Source organism: Daldinia caldariorum (genome assembly GCF_022478825.1).
Source record: "Daldinia caldariorum strain CBS 122874 unplaced genomic scaffold F4812scaffold_29, whole genome shotgun sequence".
In the NCBI taxonomy this organism is placed as follows: domain Eukaryota; kingdom Fungi; phylum Ascomycota; class Sordariomycetes; order Xylariales; family Hypoxylaceae; genus Daldinia; species Daldinia caldariorum.
Window position 1 is genome coordinate 198581 of NW_025953065.1, and position 23554 is coordinate 222134.

The 23554-nt window shown below is 52.4% G+C and overlaps 9 protein-coding genes across 9 annotated transcripts; 5 read left to right on the top strand and 4 right to left on the bottom strand.

Annotated features, from left to right (window-relative positions):
* Positions 1 to 455: 455 nt before the first annotated feature.
* On the top strand, positions 456 to 2348 carry F4812DRAFT_463950 (Oxidoreductase, molybdopterin-binding domain-containing protein; the record flags this gene model as incomplete). Its single annotated transcript, XM_047938291.1, has 1 exon — positions 456 to 2348. One exon carries the CDS (start codon positions 456 to 458, stop codon positions 2346 to 2348), a length of 1893 nt encoding a protein of 630 aa, XP_047785572.1.
* Positions 2349 to 2580: 232 nt separating this feature from the next.
* On the bottom strand, positions 2581 to 4227 carry F4812DRAFT_255897 (marvel domain-containing protein). Its single transcript, XM_047930761.1, has 4 exons — positions 3904 to 4227; positions 3513 to 3611; positions 3134 to 3431; positions 2581 to 3005 (listed from the first exon to the last, which is right to left on the bottom strand). The coding sequence occupies exons 2-4, from the start codon at positions 3589 to 3591 to the stop codon at positions 2909 to 2911; spliced, it is 474 nt and encodes a 157-aa protein (XP_047785573.1). The 5' UTR covers positions 3592 to 3611; positions 3904 to 4227; the 3' UTR covers positions 2581 to 2908.
* Positions 4228 to 4434: 207 nt separating this feature from the next.
* F4812DRAFT_447647 (glycerophosphoryl diester phosphodiesterase family protein) lies at positions 4435 to 6716 on the top strand. Its single transcript, XM_047935772.1, has 2 exons — positions 4435 to 5408; positions 5501 to 6716. The coding sequence occupies exons 1-2, from the start codon at positions 5087 to 5089 to the stop codon at positions 6460 to 6462; spliced, it is 1284 nt and encodes a 427-aa protein (XP_047785574.1). The 5' UTR covers positions 4435 to 5086; the 3' UTR covers positions 6463 to 6716.
* F4812DRAFT_447651 (glycoside hydrolase family 18 protein) lies at positions 6693 to 8513 on the bottom strand. The gene is made up of 4 exons (XM_047935773.1): positions 8168 to 8513; positions 7822 to 8108; positions 7705 to 7732; positions 6693 to 7621 (listed from the first exon to the last, which is right to left on the bottom strand). Exons 1-4 carry the CDS (start codon positions 8254 to 8256, stop codon positions 6868 to 6870), a joined length of 1158 nt encoding a protein of 385 aa, XP_047785575.1. The 5' UTR covers positions 8257 to 8513; the 3' UTR covers positions 6693 to 6867.
* Positions 8514 to 8704: 191 nt separating this feature from the next.
* Positions 8705 to 10495, top strand: F4812DRAFT_447652 (WD40 repeat-like protein). The gene is made up of 2 exons (XM_047935774.1): positions 8705 to 9162; positions 9224 to 10495. The coding sequence occupies exons 1-2, from the start codon at positions 8892 to 8894 to the stop codon at positions 10255 to 10257; spliced, it is 1305 nt and encodes a 434-aa protein (XP_047785576.1). The 5' UTR covers positions 8705 to 8891; the 3' UTR covers positions 10258 to 10495.
* A 10-nt stretch (positions 10496 to 10505) lies between these two features.
* On the bottom strand, positions 10506 to 12226 carry F4812DRAFT_255997 (xylose isomerase-like protein). Its single transcript, XM_047930762.1, has 2 exons — positions 12193 to 12226; positions 10506 to 11969 (listed from the first exon to the last, which is right to left on the bottom strand). The coding sequence occupies exon 2, from the start codon at positions 11709 to 11711 to the stop codon at positions 10644 to 10646; it is 1068 nt and encodes a 355-aa protein (XP_047785577.1). The 5' UTR covers positions 11712 to 11969; positions 12193 to 12226; the 3' UTR covers positions 10506 to 10643.
* Positions 12227 to 14247: 2021 nt separating this feature from the next.
* On the top strand, positions 14248 to 17255 carry F4812DRAFT_447658 (Xanthine/uracil permease). Its single transcript, XM_047935775.1, has 6 exons — positions 14248 to 15367; positions 15470 to 15734; positions 15800 to 15950; positions 16016 to 16481; positions 16606 to 16805; positions 16873 to 17255. The coding sequence occupies exons 1-6, from the start codon at positions 14955 to 14957 to the stop codon at positions 17145 to 17147; spliced, it is 1770 nt and encodes a 589-aa protein (XP_047785578.1). The 5' UTR covers positions 14248 to 14954; the 3' UTR covers positions 17148 to 17255.
* Positions 17256 to 17264: 9 nt separating this feature from the next.
* Positions 17265 to 19638, top strand: F4812DRAFT_447659 (mitochondria protoheme IX farnesyltransferase). The gene has a single exon (XM_047935776.1). The coding sequence runs from the start codon at positions 17630 to 17632 to the stop codon at positions 19115 to 19117; it is 1488 nt and encodes a 495-aa protein (XP_047785579.1). The 5' UTR covers positions 17265 to 17629; the 3' UTR covers positions 19118 to 19638.
* Positions 19639 to 19892: 254 nt separating this feature from the next.
* Positions 19893 to 21494, bottom strand: F4812DRAFT_256442 (uncharacterized protein). Its single transcript, XM_047930764.1, has 2 exons — positions 20703 to 21494; positions 19893 to 20574 (listed from the first exon to the last, which is right to left on the bottom strand). The coding sequence occupies exons 1-2, from the start codon at positions 21228 to 21230 to the stop codon at positions 20089 to 20091; spliced, it is 1014 nt and encodes a 337-aa protein (XP_047785580.1). The 5' UTR covers positions 21231 to 21494; the 3' UTR covers positions 19893 to 20088.
* Between the last annotated feature and the right edge of the window lie 2060 nt (positions 21495 to 23554).

Here is a 23554-nt window from a genome sequence, read left to right on the forward strand (position 1 = left end):
TCCTTTTTTTTCGTCTGGTCAGCGGCTTGCATAGGTACCTAAAGATCACGGTTTGACGGCACCCGGCAGCCGAAAGGTTCATCGATTCCCGGGCCTTTCTTTATATATATACCTACCTTATATATATATCACTTTTCTCAAGTCACCGTCGCTTTCCTAGTGATAGAATTTCTGTCACGCTTCGTTGTTTTCTTCTTACATTTCTCTGCAGTTTTCTTTTGCTATTTTTGCCATCTCTTGCCTTGGCATATCCGAGCTAGCTTTCCTAGTTGAAGCACAAGATTTCAACTTTGCCCGTGTGGAGAGGTTCCGCGCTTCGTTGCCTCAACGGACCAACGAGTCGAGGAATTACCTCTCCATAGGTACTTAATCGCTTGTTATGGACACGGCACTCGATCGTCTAGATTCTACTTTAGCCCTGGGTAAGATTCGACAAGGCATCCAATTAAAAAGCCATGTCGATACCAACTTCGCGGCAGCTAGGCTTGGAGTTGTTAAGGGCGACGAGACGATGTCGCCCAAACTTTGGATATCTTCAAAAATGCGAGATTCGACAGCCCGCCGATTCCCACGCTAGATATTCCCACACTAGATATTCTCACGATAGATATTCTCACGCTAGATACTTTCACTCCCAGCCCGCCTTTCGAACTGCGTCGCCCAAGGCCGCTCCGAAATCCCCTCCGAAATCCCCCCCGAATCCTCGCCGTCTGCGTCCCCTCCCCGTCCTTGCTGCAGGTGGTGGACTCCTCACCGCACTCTTCTCCATCTTTCAACCTGTCTCCCATGAGCCTCTCGAAGTTCCTCGAGACAAAAAACCACCGCCTGATTCGACTTCTAGTAATAACGACGACGACGGGTTTCCGCGCTATCGACTTTCGGAAGTTAAAGAGCACGGGCCAAAATCCGAAAGGCCTTGGGTGATATACGAGGATAAGATATACGACATAACAGACTGGGTCCCCGCTCACCCCGGTGGCGAGGTGATTCTCCGCGCTGCCGGTGGAAGTATCGAACCGTATTGGGATATCTTTTCTATTCACAAGTCGCCCTACGTCCGCGAAATTCTCGATCAGTACGTCATCGGAAAGGTACACCCGGACGACCTCGATAATGGAAGACCGCTGCAGGACCACATCGAAGATCCCTTTATAACCGACCCGGCTAGGGACGCGAGGCTAATACAGCTGACGCGGAAGCCATGTAATGCCGAGACGCCTGCGGAGGAACTTGCCGAATCTTTTCTCACGCCAAATGACATCTTCTACGTCCGTAATCATATGTGGGTTCCTCTCGTGGACGAGGCCGAGGTTGAAGATTATACCATCACCGTCGAGCTTCCCGACGGCGACAGCAAAACTTATAGCATCAAAGACTTGAAGACCCGTTTCAAGCAGCACGCCGTCACCGCTGTTCTGCAATGCTCTGGCAACCGGCGCAGCGATATGACCCGTTACGCAACCAAGACGAACGGTTTGCAATGGACGGTCGGCGCTATCAGCTGCGCGAAATGGGAAGGTGTACGATTACGAGACGTCCTCGCCGACGCTGGCCTGCCGCTTGAAGAACCCGGAGAAGATGCTCAGCACGTCCAATTCTCGGGGCTAGAGGCCTATGGCGCCAGCATTCCCATCGCACCCGTGCTGGATCCCATGGGAGACGTGCTCCTCGCGTTCAAGATGAACGACGCCCCGCTTCCGCGGGATCACGGCTTTCCGGTCAGAGTAATCGTTCCCGGTCACGTAGCAGCAAGATGCGTCAAGTGGGTGAACAAAATTGTGGTCAGCGACGAAGAAAGCAATACGACGTGGCAGCGCCGGGATTACAAGTGCTTCGGACCCAACGAAGTCAAGCAGGATTGGGACAAGTACAAGGCTATCCAGGTCATGCCCGTTACGAGCGCCATCACACGTACCAAGTTGAAGCCTGCAGAGAAGGCGCCCGGCGAAGATACGGGCGCCTCGGCCGAGAGCTCGGTTGTCCAATTTGAAGGATACGCCTACTCGGGTGGCGGGCGAGAGATCCAGCGTGTCGATATAAGCTTCGACGGCGGGGAGACATGGGACCAAGCCCAACTCGTAGATGACACCAAGCTCGAGAGAGGAAGTAAAGCCTGGTGTTGGAAGAGGTGGCGCTACGAAACCGCCATGTCCGAAGTCGCGAAAGGCTCCAGGGACGGCTCCAAGGCTACCGTCGTTGTCAAAGCCACGGACGACGCCTACAACACCCAACCCGAGACCCATAAGAGCATATACAATTTAAGGGGGAACTTGGCCACAGCCTGGCATCGCGTAGATATCGACTGCGCTCCCCTGAAAGATGGTGGAAAGAGCAGGAATGCCGAATAGATAGGAACCGGCCCTACGATAGGAAGAGGTGGGCACGGCATTCGACACCTACCTGCTATGTATTAATGGATGGCGTGGCGGCTTTGGTGTTCAAGTTTCACGAACTGGCGTGGTTTAACGTGGGTTTAGAGACGATAGGGGTTCATCGGTGATACGACTTGACTGACATTAGACTGACTTAATAGCTAAAGGATAATATTAATGGGGATTCACCGTATACAGTCCGTTCTTGATGAAATCATGCGTATTACTAGTAGATGGGTAATTAAGACTACATTTTGTGAGGTGGCTACCTGTCTGCCTGTCTGTCTGTCTGCCTGCCTGTCTGTCTGCCTGCCTGTCTGTCTGTCTGCCATAAATATATCAAAACCGGGTATATTATCGTCGTTTCTTCGACGCCTCCCTCACGCCTCAAGTAACACCTCTAAAACGGCCTAGTTCGCATCTCAGCTTCAAACGCGCAAGGCGGGCAAGGCAGCAGCAGTTTACTGAACACGACAGACAATTCGTGTAGAACCACCGAGCGAAATCGAAGTTACGTAGCAGCCTACACTACGCGCTTACGCACCAGGATGTGCGTGTGGCTTGCTGACGTTGTGACCGCGACTCCGCAAGGAGTCAATAGCGTCGATGACGGTGAGAAACGTGAAGAGAGCCCTGAGGTAGATTAGCCATTTCTCTTCCGCCATTTCCATACTAAAATATGCTCTTATATGGTCAAGGGACAATGGCAAGGAATTATACATATAGAAAATAAAATAAAAAATAAAAAATAAAAAACATACCAAAGAAAAAAGCCAAAGGCGACAGCAGCCTCGGCGGAACCACAAAACGTGTCAGCCCCGCAGCTATAAGGTCCACCGACGAAGACGGCGAGCGCGATGGCACCGGCAAACCAGAAGATGGTGGTGACGGCGTTCAGGGCGAGGGCTGCCAGGCGGTGGAAGACGCTGGTGAGGTACAGCGGCGTTACACCCACGTACAGCAGGACCAGCAGCGACCATACCGAGTTGAAGATCATGAAGTTTACCCGCGAGGGCGAGTAACCGCCGAAGCCGAACCAGCTATCGTACCCACTAGCCACTACGTAGCAGACAAAGGAAGTTAGCAGCTTTGTTATGGTGTCACGTCTGGTCTCGGGCTATTTAGCTGTAGGTAACATACAATATGCTGTCAAGCCGAGCTCGATGATGGCGAAGATGGCGGCCACGATGTGGACGATAGGAATAAACCCGTAAGCCATTAGGATGTATTATTGGGCTGCTGGAGATCGTGGTAGGTGATCCTAACGTTTATTCAGGTATACGAGGTATAAAGCTATGATAAATACGTTCTTTTCGATATGCGTACGCAGATTATAAGAGTATGAAGAGACGAGGCCAGGTAAAGTTGGGTTTAGGTATATTTGAGAGGAGAAAAAAAACAGCTATCAAAGAGAAAGCCCAGATAATATGTATTGAAGGTTACCTAGGTTAGGCACTAAACCATATGTCTCTTGTCGACGCGGCATCATGGCCATTCACGGCCTTGGAATCTAGCTTGCAGAGGGACTTACATGTGGCATGGCGTGGCATGACGCGGGAAAAGCTGGCTGAGGCGCATCCAAGCTTGCCAGGCAGGCAATCTGCTAGTCTATAAGGTACATCATGTAAGTGACGATATGTGAGGGGCATGGATCTCGAGTCCTAACGCTCGAGCTGATGACGTGACGTTGACTTGGACCGACCGTATTTGCCCCCCAAGCCACGAATGAGACGTGGACTTTGGGCTTGACTATGCTTGATCCGTATCTACATGGACTCTAGCATGGGTCGTGTTGATTCGGCATTGTTATCCGATGTATCAATGGACAAAGGTAGCCGGTTAGGTTAATGGTGTTTGTCTTGCGTCATAGGGCTGTTTTCAAGGCCTGACCTATGGTGACGTATTTAGAAATCTGCTTGACGCGCGGTCGATTTGATTGGCCCGTCAAGGTTGTAACCTGCTCTCGTGCTCATGATCAAGTTTGTACCTGAATGGTCAAGATGCTCACGATGCTCATGTACTATGTAGGCCGGGTTGGATACCTACCTACCTACCTAGGTATATATAAAAACCCACATGAAGCCTGGCTTTTTACCTTAGGTAGGCAGGCTTCTCGAAGAGTTGATCGCGCCCATCATGTATAGGGACAGAATCAAAGCATGTAAGCTGCATGTGCGATTTTACAAACCGTACTACCTGTTAGCGAATCATCGTGAGGCGTCGTAGCACGACCCCTGAGAAAATCGGGCTCCCGGCTAGAGGCCACCCCGGAATCCCACGTGCTTCCATACCGAGCTTCATGTGGATGGTCTCGTCTTCGAATTCGCAGTTCTCTGCAGGTTTAAGGCAAGGGCCTAATGCCATAAGGGGACTATGCATGCAGGCCTTTTTCGGGGGCAGTACTGCATTGGGGAACTGTCTAACCATGCCATTTTCAATAGCATTATATCTCGCGGTGTTATCTCTACGCTCAGACACTCGGCAAGCCCTACATGCGAAGCAGATCCCAATTTCTATTGGATAATGGCCTGTCGGCCAAGCATCAAGCTTGCCATGTCGATAAACTGATAAATAGTCCTGTCCTTGACTTGTCGCCCTGACTTATCGCCTTTGTTGATGTCTCGATAGTTGTCCTTTGTCAATTCTACAGGCCGGGACCTCTTCTCGTTGTTCCTCCCTCTTGGTGCGCCGCAAGCTTGTATTAACCGCCCACTATGCATCTCGAGACATCCTCAATCGCGGCGGCGATCTTCATCGCAAGCGAGGTGTCCGGGGTGTCCGCCCTACCCAAGGCGCCCGAGTGGTGGAAGCCAAGATCGTGGAAGCCTCCGACACAGCATCGTTTCCAGAATGCCGAGCTCGGGCCGCGCCCGCAATACCTTATAGCAGATATGGACGAAGGCTGGCTGAAGGACCGGCTATCGCTATGTTCTGACGTGGTGGCGCGGCCGTCCAAGTTCAGCATCGGCCACCGCGGCGGCGCTTGTCTTCAATTTCCCGAAGAGACCCGAGAGTCTATCGAGGCTGGCACACGCAGTATTACCCTCCTACATGCCTCCTACATACCTCCTATATACCTCCTATATACCTCCATCCTAAATGACGAGTACTAACTCTTGCTGTTCAAGTGGGCGCTGGGATTCTCGAGTGTGACGTCGCTTTTACTAAAGACCGCGAGCTCGTGTGCCGGCACGACCAATGCGATCTCCATACGACGACTAACATCGTCGCGACGGAGCTAGGTTCCAAGTGCACGGTGCCATTTACACCCGCGAAGGACGGCGCCCCGGCAACCGCCACGTGTTGTACCAGCGACATCACGCTGGCCGAGTTCAAGTCCCTGTGCGGCAAGATGGACGGCTTCAACGTCTCGGCTTCCACCCCGGAGGACTTTTTGCGCGGAACGCCCTCGTGGCGGACCGACCTCTACGCTACTTGCGGCACGGTCCTCTCGCACAAGGAATTCCTGCAGCTGGTCGATTCGCACGACCGGGACTTCACCACCGAGCTCAAGGCGCCCCGCGTGCCGATGCCTTTCAACGGGGATTACACACAAGAGAAGTACGCGCAGCAGGTGGTCGAGGAATACAGAGCGGCGGGAATCGACCCGTCCCGCGTGTGGCTGCAGAGCTTCTCTTTCGCCGACGTCGCTTACTGGCTCCGCGCCGACCCGGCGTTTGGTAGGCAGGCGGTGCTGCTCGACCAGAACGGCGATCTGTCGGGAGCTTTCCCAGCCGCCGTAGCTAACCTATCGTTCTACAAAGACGCCGGAGTACAAGTCGTGGCGCCTCCGCTTTCGTTCCTCGTTGCGCTCGGTGAAGACGGAGAGTACGTGCCGTCTACGTATGCGACGACAGCGCGTAAGCTTGGGCTTAAAATTCTCACGTGGTCTCTCGAACGGTCGGGCCCGCTCGCTCAGGCCGCAGCCAACGGCGATATGTACTATTCGACCATCGCTAACGGCACGCACAAGGATGGAGACATGTATAGACTTGTGGACGTTTTGGCGCAGCAAGTCGGCGTCCAGGGCATCTTTTCAGATTGGTCCGCTACGGTCACTTACTATGCCAACTGCTTCGGGCTTTTTTGACCTTCTAACGGGACCTGGGAACAAGGTGCTCTCGACGGTGTCCAAATGATGTAGCTGGCCAATTTACCCAGACGTCTAGTCCGTGCGATGGCGACAGCTAGCTTAAGAACCTAGGTAGGTAGACAGTTAACCTAATGAAGAGCATCGTAAAGCACAAAGACACCTCTTAGAGGTAAGGGACCTGAGATATTGCATTGCGTGTCCTCAACGCGAGCGTATATTTCGTATCTACCTAGCTAGCTAGCTAGCTAGGTAGGTAGGTAGAGGTAGGCAGGTAACAATAGTTGGACACAGCCTCTGCTATAGAAATGCAGGCTAAACGGGAGAGTTACACACTTTTAGCACCACCGGAGTGCTTATTTGGGGGGTTTAAAGTAAGGTAACAGGTAATAGGTATGTACATATCTATAGCTCCTCTTTTCTGATAGATAGCCTCCTTACTCCGCCGTTGAGCGCCTTGAGATGAGCCCATTCAGGGGCATCTTCGCCCAATCCCCACGCGAAAACTCCCCCTAGCTTTTCCTTCTCCACGATCCGAGGAAACTTCTCGGCGACCGCCATGGGAGTGTCAAACGTCCACCAGATAGCCTCGTCTTGGTCCCAGTAATAGTAACCACCCCCAACTTCGTCGTAACTCCCCTTCGTCACGGCTTTGTTTAACGACGACTCGACGTCTCGAGGGACTTCATCCCGCCACGAAAAGGCTCCGCCTCGGCCGAGATCAGCGCCGGTCTCCGGATCCTCCATCAAACCCGTGGGACAGCCGATAGGGTCCTCTACACACAGCGCGAGCTCGGTGCGGAAATATTTGGCGTAAAACGCAAAGCCGAGATTAATCTTATCGCGCGTCGCACCCCTATCCAGGTACGCGTGGACCGAGTCTAGGCTTGCTCGAACGCCGGTGTGGTGCTTGGTCACGTTGTCGCGGCGGTTCATCAAATCGTAAGTCATGACGTTCAAGAAGTCGAGGGATTCCATGATACGGGGAACGGTCTCGGCCGTGAAGGCGAGCATGTCTCTCTGAAGACCCGGCACGGCCGCCGAAATAATTTTTCGAGGGCCCAGGGCTTTGCGTATCTCGGCGAGGAGCTCGGGGTAAGCAGCAATCTGCCAGACTCTTTCTTTATTGGGAACCTTTTTCCAGTCCTCGCCGTTGCCCCTTGGATCGGCATTAGCCTCTACACCGAAGGTAAAAATAAAAGCCTGAGAGAAACTGCCTAGGTAGATTGGAAAAAGACGTACGCTGGATATTCCCAGTCGATATCGACACCTGCAATATGTTACATGTCAGCCAGAGAGATATCCTACAAGTAAGACGGGGCAGAACGAAATCACGGCGAGTAAGATTTAGGGACTAACCATCGGCACCCGTGTCGTGAACCATAGCAGCTACGTTTTGAGCAAACCTCTCGCGGCTCTCTTTTGTACGAGCGCCTATATCAAAGCCAGCCGAATCACCCCAGCCCCCAACGGCTACGATTACTTTGGTTCCGGGGTTGAATTTGGAGCGGGCTTCGTCGACGGTCATAAACAAAGGCCAGGTAGAATTTCCGGGAGGCCAGTTAAAGAGGTCAGGACTCATAAAAGCCATGGCTACATGGGTGATGGGAGAGCTGAGATGGAGCTCAGGCGTAATGGGATGTTGTCTAACGATACTATCATTAGAAGCAGAGCAGGATGGACAAAAGCGTATCCTGTAGCCTACCCTGTAAGGTACATGATGTTTCTTATGGGCATCATCGCAGATGCCAGCGCGGCCACCGATAGGAGGCACGTAAGAGAGGTTTGGAACATTGTGAAGACGATTAGACGATTATGGTGTCGATACCTAGGTACCTACCAAGTTAGGTAGGTAGTTGACTGAGAATCACCAAACCGTCGAAGAGAAATCGCTCATATCGTATACCAAAGTAGGCTTCTTTTAGGGGGTTCAAATAATGAGCACCTCTTTGAAAAAGGCAGGCAGCTAGGTACCATTTAATTCATCTAACTATTCTAAAAGGTTATGATGTAAGATTGAATACTAGTTATAGGTAGGATTTAGGAATAGGTAACCTAAGGTATGATACTCACGGGTTCACATACCTAGTTCAGGTACCTAACCTACCTGGTACCCTACCTGTATTCGAGTTATACCCTTGCATTAGGTTAATGCCGGGTACATAGCGGCTAGCCGCATAAGAGGTAGCACGCACCCTGCTGACCCTGGCACCTTATGTAAATCCTCAAGTCCTTATCAATTATCAATTTCTACCTATCGGCCGATCAGCCTATCCAACGTTTAATTCTTGCGCGTCAAGTCTTTGACTTATTCCACCAAGATCTTTGCAATTTCAGTCAATTTAGGAAACGTAAAATATGAAGCTCAACTACAATTGAACCCGTTCTTGGATCATGCCAATTGCCATGTCAATTGAAATCCGCCCATCATGTTCGAAAATCTCTGCACCCTACCTCTAAGCGCCGAACTCTTCTCCCAGGCCTTACACCCGACGGAACCTCTCCTAGGGGTTGGCCTCTCTACCGGACACGTCCAATGCTTCCGTCTACCTTCCAACGATCGATCGCCCGAGGACGATTCCGATGCCGACGCCGACGTGAGCGTTCTGTCGGACGGCAAAGGCACCATCGACACGATATGGAGAACCAAGAGACATAAGGGCAGCTGCCGCACCTTGGCATTCAGCAAGGACGGCTCAGGTCAGTTGCTCGGGTCCGTTGCTGTGATTAATAACACCAAGTTGACACGACAGGCGCACAGCTCTATACTCGGCTGGTACCGATTACCTCCTCAAGCACTTCTCTCCCGTAACCGGCCAGGTAGCCTCCAAGATCGCTATCCCCTCTAAGAAATCCGTTCCGGACTCGCCCTCTCTACTACACGTCCTCTCGCCGCAGACTCTCCTACTTGCGTGCGACTCGGGCGCCCTCCACCTGCTCGATCTGAGAGACGGCGCGCTCGCAGCTTCGAAGCCGCAACAGACGCATTTCCCGCACGACGACTTCGTTTCGAGCATCACCGCGCTCCCCCCATCCGCCGAGAGCACGAGCGGCTATAGCAAGCAATGGGTTTCTACGGGCGGGACGACGCTAGCTGTTACTGACCTGCGAAGGGGCGTCCTGGTACGCAGCGACGACCAGGAGGACGAACTCCTATGCACAGCCTTCATACCGGGAATAGGACCTAAGAAAAATCGCCAGAACGGCGTCGTCGCCGTGGGAACCGGCACCGGCGTCCTTACTCTGTGGGACAAGGGGGCTTGGGACGATCAGCAAGACCGCATCGTTGTCGATCCCGCAAAGGGAGGCGGCGAAAGTCTCGACTGCATCGTGCAGATTCCGGAGGACATCGCGGGAGGAAAAAAAGTAGTCGTGGGTGTGGGAGACGGCAGCTTACGCATTGTCGACCTAGTAAAAAGAGAGGTCGAAGATCACCTACGCCACGACGATATCGAGGCGGTAGTCGGCCTCGGGTTTGATTGTCAAGGTCGCATGATTAGTGGCGGAGGACAGGTGATTAAGGTGTGGCAGGAGTCGCCTTCGTTAGGTGCAAACGCCGACGATAGCGACGAGAACAGCGACTCGGACGAATCAGACGACGACGAGGACATGAACGGAAATACGACAGCTGGGAACGGTGCTAAACGTCACGCGAGCGGAGACTCAGATGATAGCGACTCGGACAGCGACGAAGAGCGGAAGAGAGGTAAAAAGAAGAAACGAAAGGGAAAGGCGAATGCCGATCTTGGGCCTCACGGGCCTCACGGGGTCTTGCGATTCAAGGGCTTGGATTAAGCGATATTATGCGCCTCGCCGCGGTTCCGACTTCTCTCTGCCGAGATACCCAAAATACTTTATAAGGGACGAAGTTGGAACCGCCCCGGGTAGCCGAGTAGGTCTCCCGGCTTGTCGCTTATGTATTTTCGCGCCTTTTCGATATGGTGGATATGGACTTGTAGTAATAAGATAGCGCAAACGCTTAGGTACCTACACGTAATGTCTATACATATATTGAACTCGAACAAAGAACGAAGCGTGCGGAATAACTCCGCGAGCCGGGATGTCTATAAGCGGTCCTCCTAAATGATGTAGCTAACCTACCTACCTATATAGTGACCAATCGTTTTCTTACCGTAGGGACTTTAGTTAGAATATACCTAAGGTACCTCGCTAATCTTCGGTCATAGCGACGCAGCAACCCGTTCGGAAACGGGTAGATCAATCCTCAACTTCATGTCCTTAACTAGCTTCATCCAAGCGGCAGCACCTCGACTCGCCAACTCTTGAGGAACCTCCTCGTCCGTATCCGACATCCTCTGATTAAAGAGCTCCATGCTGACCCAGCCTTCAAACCCGAGGCCCTGGAAGATAGCCCGCGATATCTGGGCGACGGGAAGATATGCCCCGCGCTCCTCTTCGCCGTAGAAGAGCCTGCAATTCCGAGACCAGCTCATCCGCGCAGGCTGCTCAGCGTCGTAGAATTCGTGGCCCTCTACTAACGGCTCGGCAAGCCGCGCGGCATCGACCACCTGAACGTAGAATACCTTGCTGACGTCCACCGTCGTTACGAGCCGCGCTATGGACTCCCGCACGGCCTGGTCGCAGTTCGGAGTGCGGCCCGTCGGCGAAGAAGGGTCGGCGTAGATGCGGCCGGCGATGTTAAACGTGTCGAGGCAGAGGCCAAAGTTGGGTCGATCCACGGCCTGTACGATATCCCAGCTCTGCTCCCACCGGTCGCAGCGTGTGCCCCAGCAGAGCGCTTCGTACACGAATCGTATCGGCGGCTGCTGCGCAAGACCCATGTCAGCCACCTTTCTGAGGTCGGCGATCGCGACGAGCTGATCTTCCGAGAGTTCGGACGGCGGTAGGAAGCTGGAGGGGACCTGCACGATGTCCGTGCCGAGCACCCTCGCCAGCTGAAACCAGAACGTAAGCTGCTCTAGGCGCTCGAGGTGCGCCCGGCGGTCCAGCAGCCCTTCGTAGTGCGCGAACGGCTGCAGGCAGACTATCGCGAGTCCCCTCTCGTGGCAGAGCCTGCGGATGATCCGAGCCGCTTCGAGTTCTTTGTCGGCGATCGAGCCTCCGGGCAGCTGCTTGGCTAGATGGAGCAGGTCCTCGTGGAAGAGCTCGACGCCTCGGTAGCCGTACAGCCTGGCCATGTCCAGCTTGTGCGAGAGAGGATGGCCGGCGCAGCAGCGTCCGAGAGACATGGACGTGATGGCTAATCTGCAAGGCATGTTGTTACGCATGGTGTAAGGAGAAGACGAGGGAAGACGAGGAGAAGACAGCTAGAGAAGCTGGCGTGCTGGTGGGTAGGTAGGTAGGTAGGTAGGTAGGTGGTTTTCTCTAACAATCTAGCGACAGGTGAACAATCTAGGGACAGGTATCTCGCTATTTAAGCATGAGTGGTTCGCGAGCGTATCGATTCTTGTGCACCACGCTCGGCTACCAAATAGACTGGAGCAAGGACCGTAACATCCGTGAACAAACCGCGGCGCCTCCGAGTTCTAATAGACGAGAGTTAGCAGCGGGCCCCTGCGTTAGACAACATAGCATTTCCGAGGGGCTGAGTGACAGAGACGTTTCTTTTCTTTTTTCTATTCCTTCCCAGAGCAACAAGGGAGTCGTGTTCAGGTCGGAATAAGGATGCGGCCCTCGTTCTCGCGATAGGCATGCCACCACTGGCAAGGTTACGTTCAAGTTGAAGCTTTTAGGACGGGTATTCCCAACTTTTTATAGCTTCGCTATATATATAGATATATAGATGATGTTACGAGCACCGACCGAGGCATCCAAATAATTACTCATAGTTAGTTCCGTCGGAGCCGTCCTCCTGCTGTACTAGAAAAAAACACAGATCGCCGTGAGCAACAGATGACTCGGAGGCTGATACGGTCCCTTCGTACATACCAAGCCACGCGCCACATAGGTAACTAACGACCGTAGGCGAGACAAGGTTCGAAATTAAGCAAACGGCTCGCGGCTGATTGCATAGGAAAAGCAGCATTCCAGAGATTTGGTTACATCGATGTTTTGGACGAACGGCCTACGACACAGAGGAAGGACAAGGGCAAGCGAGGGATATGCTCAAGGTATGCTCAAGGTGAAGGCTGAGCACCATGAAAGACAGCCTACCTAAGTGTTCCTGGAGGCTGGCTTTGGCTTGATTTTGCTTGATGGTTAGACTGCCAAAGCAGAAGTGAAAACCCTGAGGAAATAATTCTGGCGGGGTGACTTCTATATCGTTTTGCTAGACTCGACACGCGCTTATATTTTATTGTATTCCCGATAGAAATCGCTGGGGAATCTTACTATCTTAGGTACCTACCTAGGTAGACAGCCATGTCTCACTGACCTGCTGTCGACGTGACACCTTTGACAGGAACCGAGGTTAACGATGTGCTACGTGGTGTCTATGAGCTATCTACCTTAGTCAAGCACCCTTTATTTATTTATTTAATTTTTTATTTTTGTTTCTGTTCCTTCAAGGACATACTATGCTTACCGCTGCTACTCCCAGCTTCACTATAGACAGGAATATCTACACCTCGGACAACATACGGCTCGGATTACCTACCTACCTACCTACCTACCTACCAAGGCTGGTACCTGATATGTAGTAAGGAAAGGTTGCTTTTAATTGGAGGTGTGAAGTCAATAAAATGATCATATTTAACATCCTATCCTTACTATCTGGGCGTGTCTAGGCACCTTATATAGGCTGATGTACAATTTTCAAGTCTCAGATCGACGTAAATAATCAAACTAATCGAAAATGGCGTTCGATAGTTACCCAGGCTGCCAGGTAGGTAGGTATCTAGGTCCATATGTACCTAGATAGTTAAGACTTTGAAGTAGGTATCATGTAATAACTAGCTGCTACCTAGTACCTACTTGAGGTGCATGCGTTAAGTATTTTCCATGCCTCGAACTCCTAGGTGGCTGGCTGGGCTGGCTGGGCTGGCTGTCGAGTACGGACGTACATTACATCCCCCTTTACCAAACAAAACTTGGCGGCAAAGCGGCGGAGAGCGACGACCCCGGAACTAGGCGGTATGACCCGAAAAATATGAGCTCGCGTATCTCGGAAAGTTTCCCGGCGGAGTTGAAATCAGAGAGCCGCCTTATTGTCGGACTCTTCCCACAGGCCCCGTCCTGTGAGCTCTGTGTCAATAATAAAGGTACAAGGTTATCATCCGTCTTATCAGGTACATGATGTAAGCGAGATTTATCGATTGTTCAGCTATGTACCAAACACCACCGCCTACTGGTCTCGACTACGGTAGAGCCAAAGTCAACTAGCGTAGACCGGGGGAGGGGGTCGACGCGACGGGGACTCGGCCGAGGCGCTTTCCACTTTGTTGTCTGCTTATCTATAACCAGTCAACGGCCTGTTTTGTCCGGGATTTTGCTTCGTGTAGCTGTCTGGTATGTTATTTAGCGAAAGTTTTCTTGTACGGATTCCTATGGATTCAGCTCTTTTAATTCGGATCTCGACTAACCAATTTATATGTATACTTAATAATATAAGAAATATGAAAGGCACATAAAAGATGGGAAGAAGAGCTCGGTAGGTATCGTAACTCGATTTTATTGCCTTACCCTGTGGAGGACTGCAGGTGAGCATGGATGTAGACATGATAAGGGGAAAGTATCAATCCTAAGCCCAAGATCACAGGTACCTAGCTATCTACCTGGCATCTAACCGCCTAGACCACCTCCTAGACCACCTAGTTAACCTACCTTAGGTAGCTATAGGCTATCAGGTTGTGCTGACAGGTATCTCTGACAAATTCTCGCCTCCCTTGTATTGTACAATGATAATCCCGCTGAAGGATGCCAAACGTGAAAGTTTCAGCTCTGATTTTCAGCTACCCAGGCAAGTTGCATGAACAATAAGACCGGGTCCTTAAACCCTTAAAAGTGTATAATGACATCGGTCAGCCCCGCTGATACCGTCTCGCTACGATGTTTTTTTTCTTCCCTTGCTATGAAGAGCGTATCATGAGATCAGACTCGGCTCTAGATACGCAGCGCGTCCTCGAATGAGATAAAATAGGAAAATTTTGGCGCTTCCATGGCAATCCTTGCTATTTACTATTAAAGCCCTACTCCTCAGCAGCTTTTTAAGTTCTAAGATTGGCGAAATTGTCTGAATGCTTGCTGAGCTTTCAACCTGTATTTATTCATATGTGCGTGTGAGGTTTTTGCGTCGCTAACTAATATCGTCACGCCTGCGAGCCCGAGCCTCCGAACGTAGTACCCCCCAAACTGATAAATATCCGTTGCGACAAGCTCCGGTCCTACCGGTGACACCGTTGCGGATAGCCGAATCTCAACGAAGCTTGCCTACCTTAACTACCTACCTCCTAGCTACGTAGGCATTGTTTCGGTTTCTATCTACGGCCTCAATTATATAGCGCTGCTCGAATTTCGCTCCACGAAATTTTCTCGCTTCTTGCGTCCTTGGCTCAAATTTTCTCTTGGACAAGATGGACGAGGACCAAGGCCCGTCCCAAATCGTGCCGCAGCACGAACCAAGGAAGACCCTGAGCAGCCGACTACGTAGTGTCAAGAAGACTCTCTTCACGAAACAAGGACTTGTAGGTGACTACGATTATGGCTTCCTTCTCAGGCCGAACTTACCGTTCATGAAGAGGTCTCGACAAGCCTCGCCCTTCTTCGGCCTGAACGATAAGATGCCTGTTGTTTTGGCACTCCTCCTCGGCCTCCAGCATGCTTTGGCGATGCTAGCCGGAGTTATCACGCCTCCTATCCTGATGTCGGGGTCGACCGGCGTTAACTTCCCTCCCGATATGCAGCAATACTTGGTTTCGACAGCTCTGATAGTCTCCGGCATACTCTCTATGGTCCAGATTACCAGATTTCATATCTACAAGACGCCGTGGGTAGCCCTGCTTTTCCCTTGCGTTGCATTTTTCGTCGCGACAGAATTCCTTGCCCCACGATCATTTTAGGTAGCTCATGAGACTTACTGGCGCAATAGATATTACATCGGGACAGGGCTCATCTCCGTCGTCGGGATCTCCTTTTCCATCATCCCCGTCGCCCAGGGAGCTTTCGCGCAGATGTACGCCAACGGCTTTTGCCCAACCGACGCGGACGGCACGAAACTGCCCTGCCCAGATGCTTACGGCGCACTTCTGGGCACCGCAGCGGTATGCGCGCTCGTCGAAGTGCTCATCGCCTTTATACCTCCCAGGATCATGTTGAAGATTTTCCCTCCTATCGTTACCGGCCCGACGGTGATGGTAAGTCTCTCAATCTTTCCGAACTGACTAACTGACCAACTGACCATTTTGCTAACCCTCTAAAGTTGATTGGCATCAGCCTCATCGAAACGGGCTTTAAGAACTGGGCCGGAGGCAGCGGACCATGCGCCGATGCTACGCACGCTGCATACTTCGACGTCTGTCCGAATGTAGGCGCACCTCACGCCTTGCCGTGGGGCTCGCCGGAGTATCTAGGTAGGTCACGATACCCATCAGCCCGAAGAAGAAATCCCGGTATTAACGCGCGTATCTCGTCCTAGGCCTTGGCTTCTCCGTCTTCCTCACGGTTATCCTCTGCGAACGATTTGGAGCCCCGATCATGAAATCCACGAGCGTTATAATTGGTCTCCTCGTCGGCTGCATCATCGCCGCCGCGACGGGTTACTTTGACCGTTCGGGCATCGATGGCGCCCCTGTCGCTTCTTTCGTTTGGGTTCACACGTTCAAGCTTACCGTCTACGGACCCTTGGTCCTCCCGGTCATAGCTGTTTTCATCATCTGCGCATGCGAGTCTATCGGCGATATTACGGCCACATGCGACGTGTCGCGCCTCGAAGTAGACGGAGGGATATACGAATCTCGCATCCAAGGCGGCGTGCTCGCCGACGGCCTGAATGGCATCCTTGCTGCTCTTATGACGATTACGCCCATGTCTACTTTTGCTCAAAATAACGGCGTCATTGCTCTCACACGCTGCGCGAACCGGACTGCCGGATACTGCTGCTGGTAAGTTTTCTTGATCCGCATTCCCCCTTTTTTCCTTTTTTCCTTTTTTCCTCCCCCCCTTTCTTTTATTTATTTATTTATTATAAAAAAGGAGTTTTGGCACTAACTGTTTGGCTTGGAATAGTTTTTTCTTGATCATCATGGGCATATTTACGAAATTTGCCGCCGCTCTTGTTGCTATTCCTTCTGCCGTTCTCGGCGGCATGACTACGTTCCTGTTCTGCTCTGTGGCTGTGTCAGGTATCGCGATCATATCAAGGGGCGTCCCATTCACACGTCGAAATCGATTCATATTGACTGCCGGGCTGTCGATCGGATATGGAGGTAAGCTTCCATCATTATTTTACGTCTTATAAACTTGTTACTGAGTATACTAACAACTACGAAACAGCGACCTTGGTCCCGACCTACTTTGGAAACGTCTTCAGCTATAGCGGCGACAACAGAGGGCTCCAGGGATTTCTAGACGCTATCGTGTTAATTATGGAGACAGGTTTCGCCGTCACCGCCTTTGTTTGTATTATCCTCAATCTTGCTCTGCAAGAGGAGATAGAAGAGACGGACGAAAGGCTGGTGTCCACGGACGAGCCCGTGGTGTCTAAGATTGCCAATCGTCAGAGCTTAGATAGCAGCAGGAATACTTCGGGAGGCGAGAAGCAGAGATGATGGATTTTTTATATTTTATTTTTATTTTATTCTATATCCCAGGTACCTAATCTAGCAGTGAGGTACAATTAAATTCAGTACAATTGATATGTTAGGTACCTCCTATTACCTGTAACTGGCCGCTAATACCTCTGTCGAGTTTATGCATCAATTGATAACGAAAAGATAAGCCTTCACCTAGTTTATGCCTCAGGGCTCTAGGTAGGTAATCGGCCTAACGGGAAAATGGATCGGCCGAGGTCTGATTTTCTCATACCCTTTGTGTCCCGACTTATCAAATCACTTATCAAATCATTTCCATCCCGCAATCTGCAGCCCCTCCGATCCCACATCTCAAATCGGTGTTGAGCCTCAGCTCCAAGCTCCAGCTCCAGCTCAGCTCCCCAGCTTTCCCCTCCCCAGCTTCCGAGCTCTGCCACGTTCTAGACTAATGAGCGTTGTCCCCTAGTCAAACCTCATTGGCGACATGAGCTGCGGTCAGTATGCGCCTACGGCCTTACGGATTTCTACTCCGTCCTTCTACTCTCGGTGATCTCTGCTGGCGGTGCAGTTATCAACTGAGCTATGCGAACCCCCTTCTTACCAGGGCCGTGTCCCACACCGCCCCCGTAGCACCGAAGCAGCAATCTCGACTGAGGGCTGGATACTTCTTGTCTAACAAAATTCTACTTCCGCATCACGATGGTGCAAGCTCCCAGTCCTCCACGGCCCCGACCGCTCCCGACGAAGCCGGCAAGACTCTGGAAACGAATCAAGCAAACCATCCTCTCCCCCATCGGCGACGTCAAGCAGCAAGGCGCCACGCTGCTAATGCGCCCGAGTCCACCCTTCCGACTGATGCCGAAGCTCCTCTCCCGCAAGATGCCTCATCCGCGCTCACGACGGCCTCTACGAAACATCCAGCCAATTCTTTCCGCCGACAGCTATCCCTCCTCCTCTCCTTATCGAAGCCTCGCCTCACCGTCCTAGTCGTCCTCACCGCGATGGCGCCGTATGCCTTATACCCCGTACCGGCCTTTCTCTCCCCGTCCATCGGCCTAGACACTCCCTCCCTCTCGCCCTTGACGCTGACCTTTCTCACCATCGGAACCGCCCTCTGCTCCGCCAGCGCGAACGCTCTTAATATGCTCTACGAACCGGCTTGGGATGCCAAGATGACGCGCACGCGGAACAGACCTCTCGTGAGGGGCCTCCTATCCGAACGCAGGGCTCTCGTCTTCGCCGTCGTCGCTGCTGTCGCCGGAGTGGGCAGTCTCTACTTCGGCGTAAATCCCACCGTCGCCTTCCTCGGCGCCGCCAATATCGCCCTCTACGCCGGAGTTTACACACCGATGAAGCGCGTCTCGTGGCTCAACACCTGGGTCGGGGCGCTCGTCGGCGGAATACCGCCGCTTATGGGTTGGGCTGCGGCCGCTGGCGAATCGGCAACGGGAGACGGATCGTTCCGCGAACTCCTCTTTACGACCGACGCGATAGGCGGCTGGCTGCTTGCCGCGCTCCTTGTTGCCTGGCAGTTTCCTCACTTCATGGCCCTGTCGTGGCCTATAAGAGAGGAATACAAAGCGGCCGGCCACAAAATGCTGTGCTGGATCAACCCTGCCCGCAACGGGCGCGTAGCCCTAAGGTACAGCTTGTTATTCATCCCTCTGTCTGTCGCCCTCTGCGCGGTAGGAGTAACGGAATGGACATTCGCGGTGACAAGCCTCCCCGTCAACCTCTGGCTGGCGCGAGAGGCGGTGCGATTCTGGAAACACGAGGGCTTCAAGGGGAGCGCGCGGGGTCTGTTTTGGGCCAGCGTCTGGCACCTACCGGCCATCATGGTGCTGGCTCTGGTTCAGAAGAAGGGGATGTGGGGGCGGGTCTGGAGAAGTATCGTTGGAGAGCCAGATTTGGACGAGGAAGAAGAAGAGGAGGAGGACTGGATTGTAGATCAAGTAGGTCAAGAAGATGAGGCCGCTGGGTCTAAGTGATGCGGTGTTCCCGTCGTGCTCCTATAGACCTAGTCGAGACGGTCTAGATCGAACCCAAAAGTCTAGCATGTAACATATATCTTGTCGATTGTATATAATGGGAGGTTTTAGAACGACACTCGGCCGGGGCGTGTTGCACTGTACGAATACGTGCGGTCGGTACAAGAGTCAAGATACCTACCTGCTCTTACAGGGACCAACGAACATAGATGACGGATATGCCATCACGATCATGACCACCGCATAGCTGTACGGCCTAGTGATTAAATGCTGTGTTTGGCTATAGCTAGAAACCCCTTATGAGCTCAACCGATACGTCTTCACCCCTAATCCTGTGGTATCTATGCATGAAGATCTAATGTATAGTATATTGGTAGGTAGTCATAAGTTTTCCGGTGCAGAAATGCAGTCATTAGCCGGTAGGAAAATACCCCGGGCCCAGCAACCCCAGTCCCCTAATTTTTTGATCCGCAGTGAATATAGAAGGGTTAGTATAGTCAATAATAGGCCAAATCCCCCCTCTCCCCCTTTCCCCCCTTTTCCCCCTTTCCTCTCCCCAAATAATTATAAAGGAGTGTAGACTCGTTCTTTTAGCAATCCAATCTTCATCTGCTGTACTCTCCGTAACTCGATACCACTCAGCATCTTCCCAGCATCTTGCCCCTCGAAGACGAGCTGCTCGCCGACAGTTCTCCCGTCTGTCCCGTCTGTCCCGTCTGTCCCCCTCACTTTATATTCCCAAACTCGCCATGCAATGCTTACGCCGTGAACGCCCAGGCGGCAACACCGCCGCATGTAAAAAATGAAAGTAAGTTTTGAAATAGATAAATCATTACGACGTAATAGTAAGAGTTGGTGTGAAAGAAAAAAAAAAAGGAAGGGGGGGGGAAGGACGGATAACGAGCGGGATGGTTGAATACGAAATTATGAATAATGACCTTGTTAACGCCGAATTATGTCTTTTTTTCTTCTCACATGCCGTGAGCATGGCCGCCGTTGTGACCGGGTCGATTAATAATGGCATCGATGCCCATGTCGACGCTGGGGAGCCTCTGCCCGTCCCCCATATAAGGAGAGCCCCCTTGGGAGTGAGAACCGTGCATGGCAGTGCTGTAATGAGCGGCGGCGGCCGAAGACGAGACGGAAGAGCCGTAGCTAGACGAGAGGCCACCGGCGCTGGTGGTGTAGTTGTTGCCGTACGGGTTGTTGCTCAGAGCCATAGGATGCATGGCGCCGCCGTAACCGCCGCCGGCGTTGCTCCCGCCCGAGTGCGAGCTGGACGCCGTCGTCTCGGGGCTGCTATACGAGGCGTCGAGGTCATCTACTGGAGTCAGACCAATGCCTGAAATCCCGCTATCGTCGTCATACCCGTGCATTGGATGCCCTGATTCCAGCCGCTCCCGTCGCGCTGCCGACCGCGCTGCCGACTGCAAGTTTTTGAGGCCGTTGTTCATGCACTAAAGCAAGCAGCGACTCCTCGTTAGCTGAGTGTACTTGGCGTAATCCACGAAATAAAGGAAGGAAATAAAGGAAGGAAAAAAAGAAAAAAAAAGAAAAAAAGGGGGGGAGGGGGACTAAAACTAACCTTGGCCTCAACAACTATCCACTTCTCTCCCGTTCGTGCCGCGAGAGGCTGCCAGATCTCTTTGCGCATGCTCATGTACTCCTTGGCTAGGCGTTCGAGCTTCCTGTTATCCCAGTCGTCGGCGCCCTTCCGCTCCATCAGCCGCTCGTGGCGCTTCCGGCAGGCGTTGGGCGACTTGTTGGGGAAGTAACTGCTCTGGATCTGCGCCCAGTTGAGGCCCTGCTGCCTCGCCGCCAGCAGGTTCTGGTCGTCCTGGACCGTCCACGCCCCGGAAGACGGACGGTTGGGCATGGGGGCCTGCGTGACTACGTCCGCCGGGTAGGGGTCGTACGGCTGCGCCTGCATGGGAGGCTGGGCCGACGTCGAGGCGATATTAGGGTAGTAACCTCCCGTGTTCAGCGGTAGGGACGGTCGCGTGCTGTAGATCGGGACGGGAGCCGAGGGGGCCAGGGAGACGGGCATGGCGTTGGGGTTCGAGTACCGGTTATGGCTCGAACTGGACGAGCGGGTGTGCTTCGGCATATTCATTGGCGGTAGGCGTGACGGGAAAAGAACATATAAAAACCAAGATGTAGAAAGTAGATTTACCAAGCAAAGCAGAGCAAAGCAAAGGGGTATCAATTTTTTGAACGGACGGGCAGGATTATTAGAATTAGCAATATCCGCGTTGCTTCCACGAGTCTGCTCGAGAAGCTTTTCGGTAGAGCTTCTTTGTACGTTTCAGCCTCGCCGGGAGGAGAGGTGGTTACCGGGAAGGGTAATAAGCAAGAATTTGAGGCAGCTAGGTCGGTGACTCGTATCAAACGAATGATGATGAAACGAACGATGCTGTCGAGAGAATAGAGAGAGAGAGAGAGAGAACAAGGAAACGAAACGAGACGGCCTTTAGTTAAGAGAAGACGGAAAAGAAATTGGCCGTTTGATGCTGTAGCGAGAGGGTCCGGGAGGGGAAGATAATAGACGAGACCAGGTCGCGAAATGGGCGCCTCTACTTATAAGGGTAGCTGCCACCTTTGGACGATCCGGGTCCAGCCGGATGAGGAACGGATAGAGATAGCTAGATAGACAGAACCTCGACCTTGCTATTGCAACGCGGGACCCAGGACGGCGGATCTGAAACAGAGCTGTCATGGCGACGGAGGGCAGATCTGGAGCGGTTGTCAGCTTTGGGGGGCCGAAATGCAAGCCGTAGCCATGAAACCTGGGTTGTGTATCTGAAAGAGTGGATGGACCGTCTGTAGGCCGTTGATATTGGCTGGCGAGCTTCGGGATGGCGTCTGTCTGGAGTTGGGCGGCTACGGAAAAGTGGCCTGGTGTGGAGGGCGGCTAATGGGTATAACGGTACATCCCAGGCTCCAGGGGGAGGGGTTTGGGGGCACATATCTGCGCTTATATCCAAGCATTTACGCTATACCGAGATAGACATGGAGATGGGCCGGAATTGCGGTCAAAAATAGCAACGAGAGCGGATAGTATCAGTAGGCGCCAGCCTTATAGGGTAGCTTAGCTCTAGAGCTCGAGCATTCGAGGGTACGAGGGTACGAGCCTACCTAGGTGCGTATACGTCGGAAAGTGTCATGCGCGCGTGCGCGTTTGCGCAATTGTGACTACGGCAAAGCTATATCGAGGATGATGTCAAGCCTGTCCGTAAAATCAAGTCTACGATTTAATACAATCAATATTTATCTCTCAGAGGTGGATAGGTAGGTAGGTAGGTAGATCTCTAACACCGCGCGATACATGGTAGCGCTGTAAGCTACCTCTTGAGGTATACATGCAAACTCTTCTCGCTATTACTTACTATGTACGCGTAAGAGCCGCCAAGACGCATATTCTCGCACTAAGAGCCCAAAGAGACGAGGGCGTGTAAGCATCTACGCCGAGAAGCGGAACGAACTGTCAAAATTGGCATGGTACCTCTCGCAGGCCCGCAGCATCGCTCGAACCTTTAGCAGGTCGAGATCCACGCCGGTAGAGCCAAGCAGGACGGTACCTTGCATAGAGGACGAGGGGTGAAGCACGGCCCCCAAGAATAGACGCACAGACGCATGCGGATATGCAGATGTCGATCCAGTTCTATTCAAGCCGAGCCTAGTCGAGTCCGGTCGAACCCCTCTCTCGCAAGCCCCTCTCGGATGGGGAGCAATGTGGGTTGACTCGCTCATAAGGGACATGGCGACGAGACGGATGGAAGGTCGCAACACAGCTGAACCAACATCATAGATATTAAAATGTGAACGTCAACCGAGTTCGCACGTTGCAAACGTCTAGCAGGGTGCAGCGTTTTGAAACGACAAGAACGGCTGTTTGGGAGAAGATGGAGAGGCGGCATTGGACGAAAGAAGGGGAACCGAGGAAGACGGAGAGAAAGTCGAGATGACCCCTGAACTAGAATGGCGGAAAAAAAGATGGAGGCGCGCGTCTAAAGATTTTTGACGCTAAATTAACCAACGATCGTCCTACCCGGCGACAAGGGGGGGTTACATTGCGTGTGCCTAATCGAGCTTGGTTTCTAATGCAATGCAATGACCCTGTCTTTAACTATCTCAATCACTGACCTTGGGAGTTACGGATCGTGGCGTACATCTGAGCCTTGAGGCAAGCAAAGTCCAACAAAGCCCCTCCTTTCCATCTTGATCTCGCCCTAGCCGGGCCTGTATGCTGTATGGGCTCTTCATCTTTCTGCTGCATTTCCCTGGGAAGATCCGGTGGGGGCCAGCCGGTAGTTGCGGCCGATAGATACGTAAATGACCATATATACCTAAGGTACGTTAGGTAGGTAGCTACATAATGTTTCGAGGCGGCTATGATGCCTCCCACCTAGGCCCTGAATCCTTCCCGCCACGCGTTTC

What these genes read in the sequence shown, in the direction of transcription:
- F4812DRAFT_255897 (XM_047930761.1), bottom strand. Translation starts at nt 3,591, where the DNA reads ATGGCTTACGGGTTTATTCCTATCGTCCACATCGTGGCCGCCATCTTC. An exon ending in GCTCGGCTTGACAGCATATT is followed by an intron (nt 3,432 to 3,512) that starts GTATGTTACCTA and finishes TCTGCTACGTAG; the next exon opens with TGGCTAGTGGGTACGATAGC. An exon ending in GCCTTTGGCTTTTTTCTTTG is followed by an intron (nt 3,006 to 3,133) that starts GTATGTTTTTTA and finishes AATCTACCTCAG; the next exon opens with GGCTCTCTTCACGTTTCTCA.
- F4812DRAFT_447647 (XM_047935772.1), top strand. Translation starts at nt 5,087, where the DNA reads ATGCATCTCGAGACATCCTCAATCGCGGCGGCGATCTTCATCGCAAGC. An exon ending in TATCGAGGCTGGCACACGCA is followed by an intron (nt 5,409 to 5,500) that starts GTATTACCCTCC and finishes TTGCTGTTCAAG; the next exon opens with TGGGCGCTGGGATTCTCGAG.
- F4812DRAFT_447651 (XM_047935773.1), bottom strand. Translation starts at nt 8,256, where the DNA reads ATGTTCCAAACCTCTCTTACGTGCCTCCTATCGGTGGCCGCGCTGGCA. An exon ending in AACATCATGTACCTTACAGG is followed by an intron (nt 8,109 to 8,167) that starts GTAGGCTACAGG and finishes TAGTATCGTTAG; the next exon opens with ACAACATCCCATTACGCCTG. An exon ending in TCACGACACGGGTGCCGATG is followed by an intron (nt 7,733 to 7,821) that starts GTTAGTCCCTAA and finishes AACATATTGCAG; the next exon opens with GTGTCGATATCGACTGGGAA.
- F4812DRAFT_447652 (XM_047935774.1), top strand. Translation starts at nt 8,892, where the DNA reads ATGTTCGAAAATCTCTGCACCCTACCTCTAAGCGCCGAACTCTTCTCC. An exon ending in ATTCAGCAAGGACGGCTCAG is followed by an intron (nt 9,163 to 9,223) that starts GTCAGTTGCTCG and finishes ACAGGCGCACAG; the next exon opens with CTCTATACTCGGCTGGTACC.
- F4812DRAFT_255997 (XM_047930762.1), bottom strand. Translation starts at nt 11,711, where the DNA reads ATGCGTAACAACATGCCTTGCAGATTAGCCATCACGTCCATGTCTCTC.
- F4812DRAFT_447658 (XM_047935775.1), top strand. Translation starts at nt 14,955, where the DNA reads ATGGACGAGGACCAAGGCCCGTCCCAAATCGTGCCGCAGCACGAACCA. An exon ending in TTTCATATCTACAAGACGCC is followed by an intron (nt 15,368 to 15,469) that starts GTGGGTAGCCCT and finishes CTGGCGCAATAG; the next exon opens with ATATTACATCGGGACAGGGC. An exon ending in ACTGCCGGATACTGCTGCTG is followed by an intron (nt 16,482 to 16,605) that starts GTAAGTTTTCTT and finishes GGCTTGGAATAG; the next exon opens with TTTTTTCTTGATCATCATGG.
- F4812DRAFT_447659 (XM_047935776.1), top strand. Translation starts at nt 17,630, where the DNA reads ATGCGCCTACGGCCTTACGGATTTCTACTCCGTCCTTCTACTCTCGGT.
- F4812DRAFT_256442 (XM_047930764.1), bottom strand. Translation starts at nt 21,230, where the DNA reads ATGAATATGCCGAAGCACACCCGCTCGTCCAGTTCGAGCCATAACCGG. An exon ending in GGATAGTTGTTGAGGCCAAG is followed by an intron (nt 20,575 to 20,702) that starts GTTAGTTTTAGT and finishes TGCTTGCTTTAG; the next exon opens with TGCATGAACAACGGCCTCAA.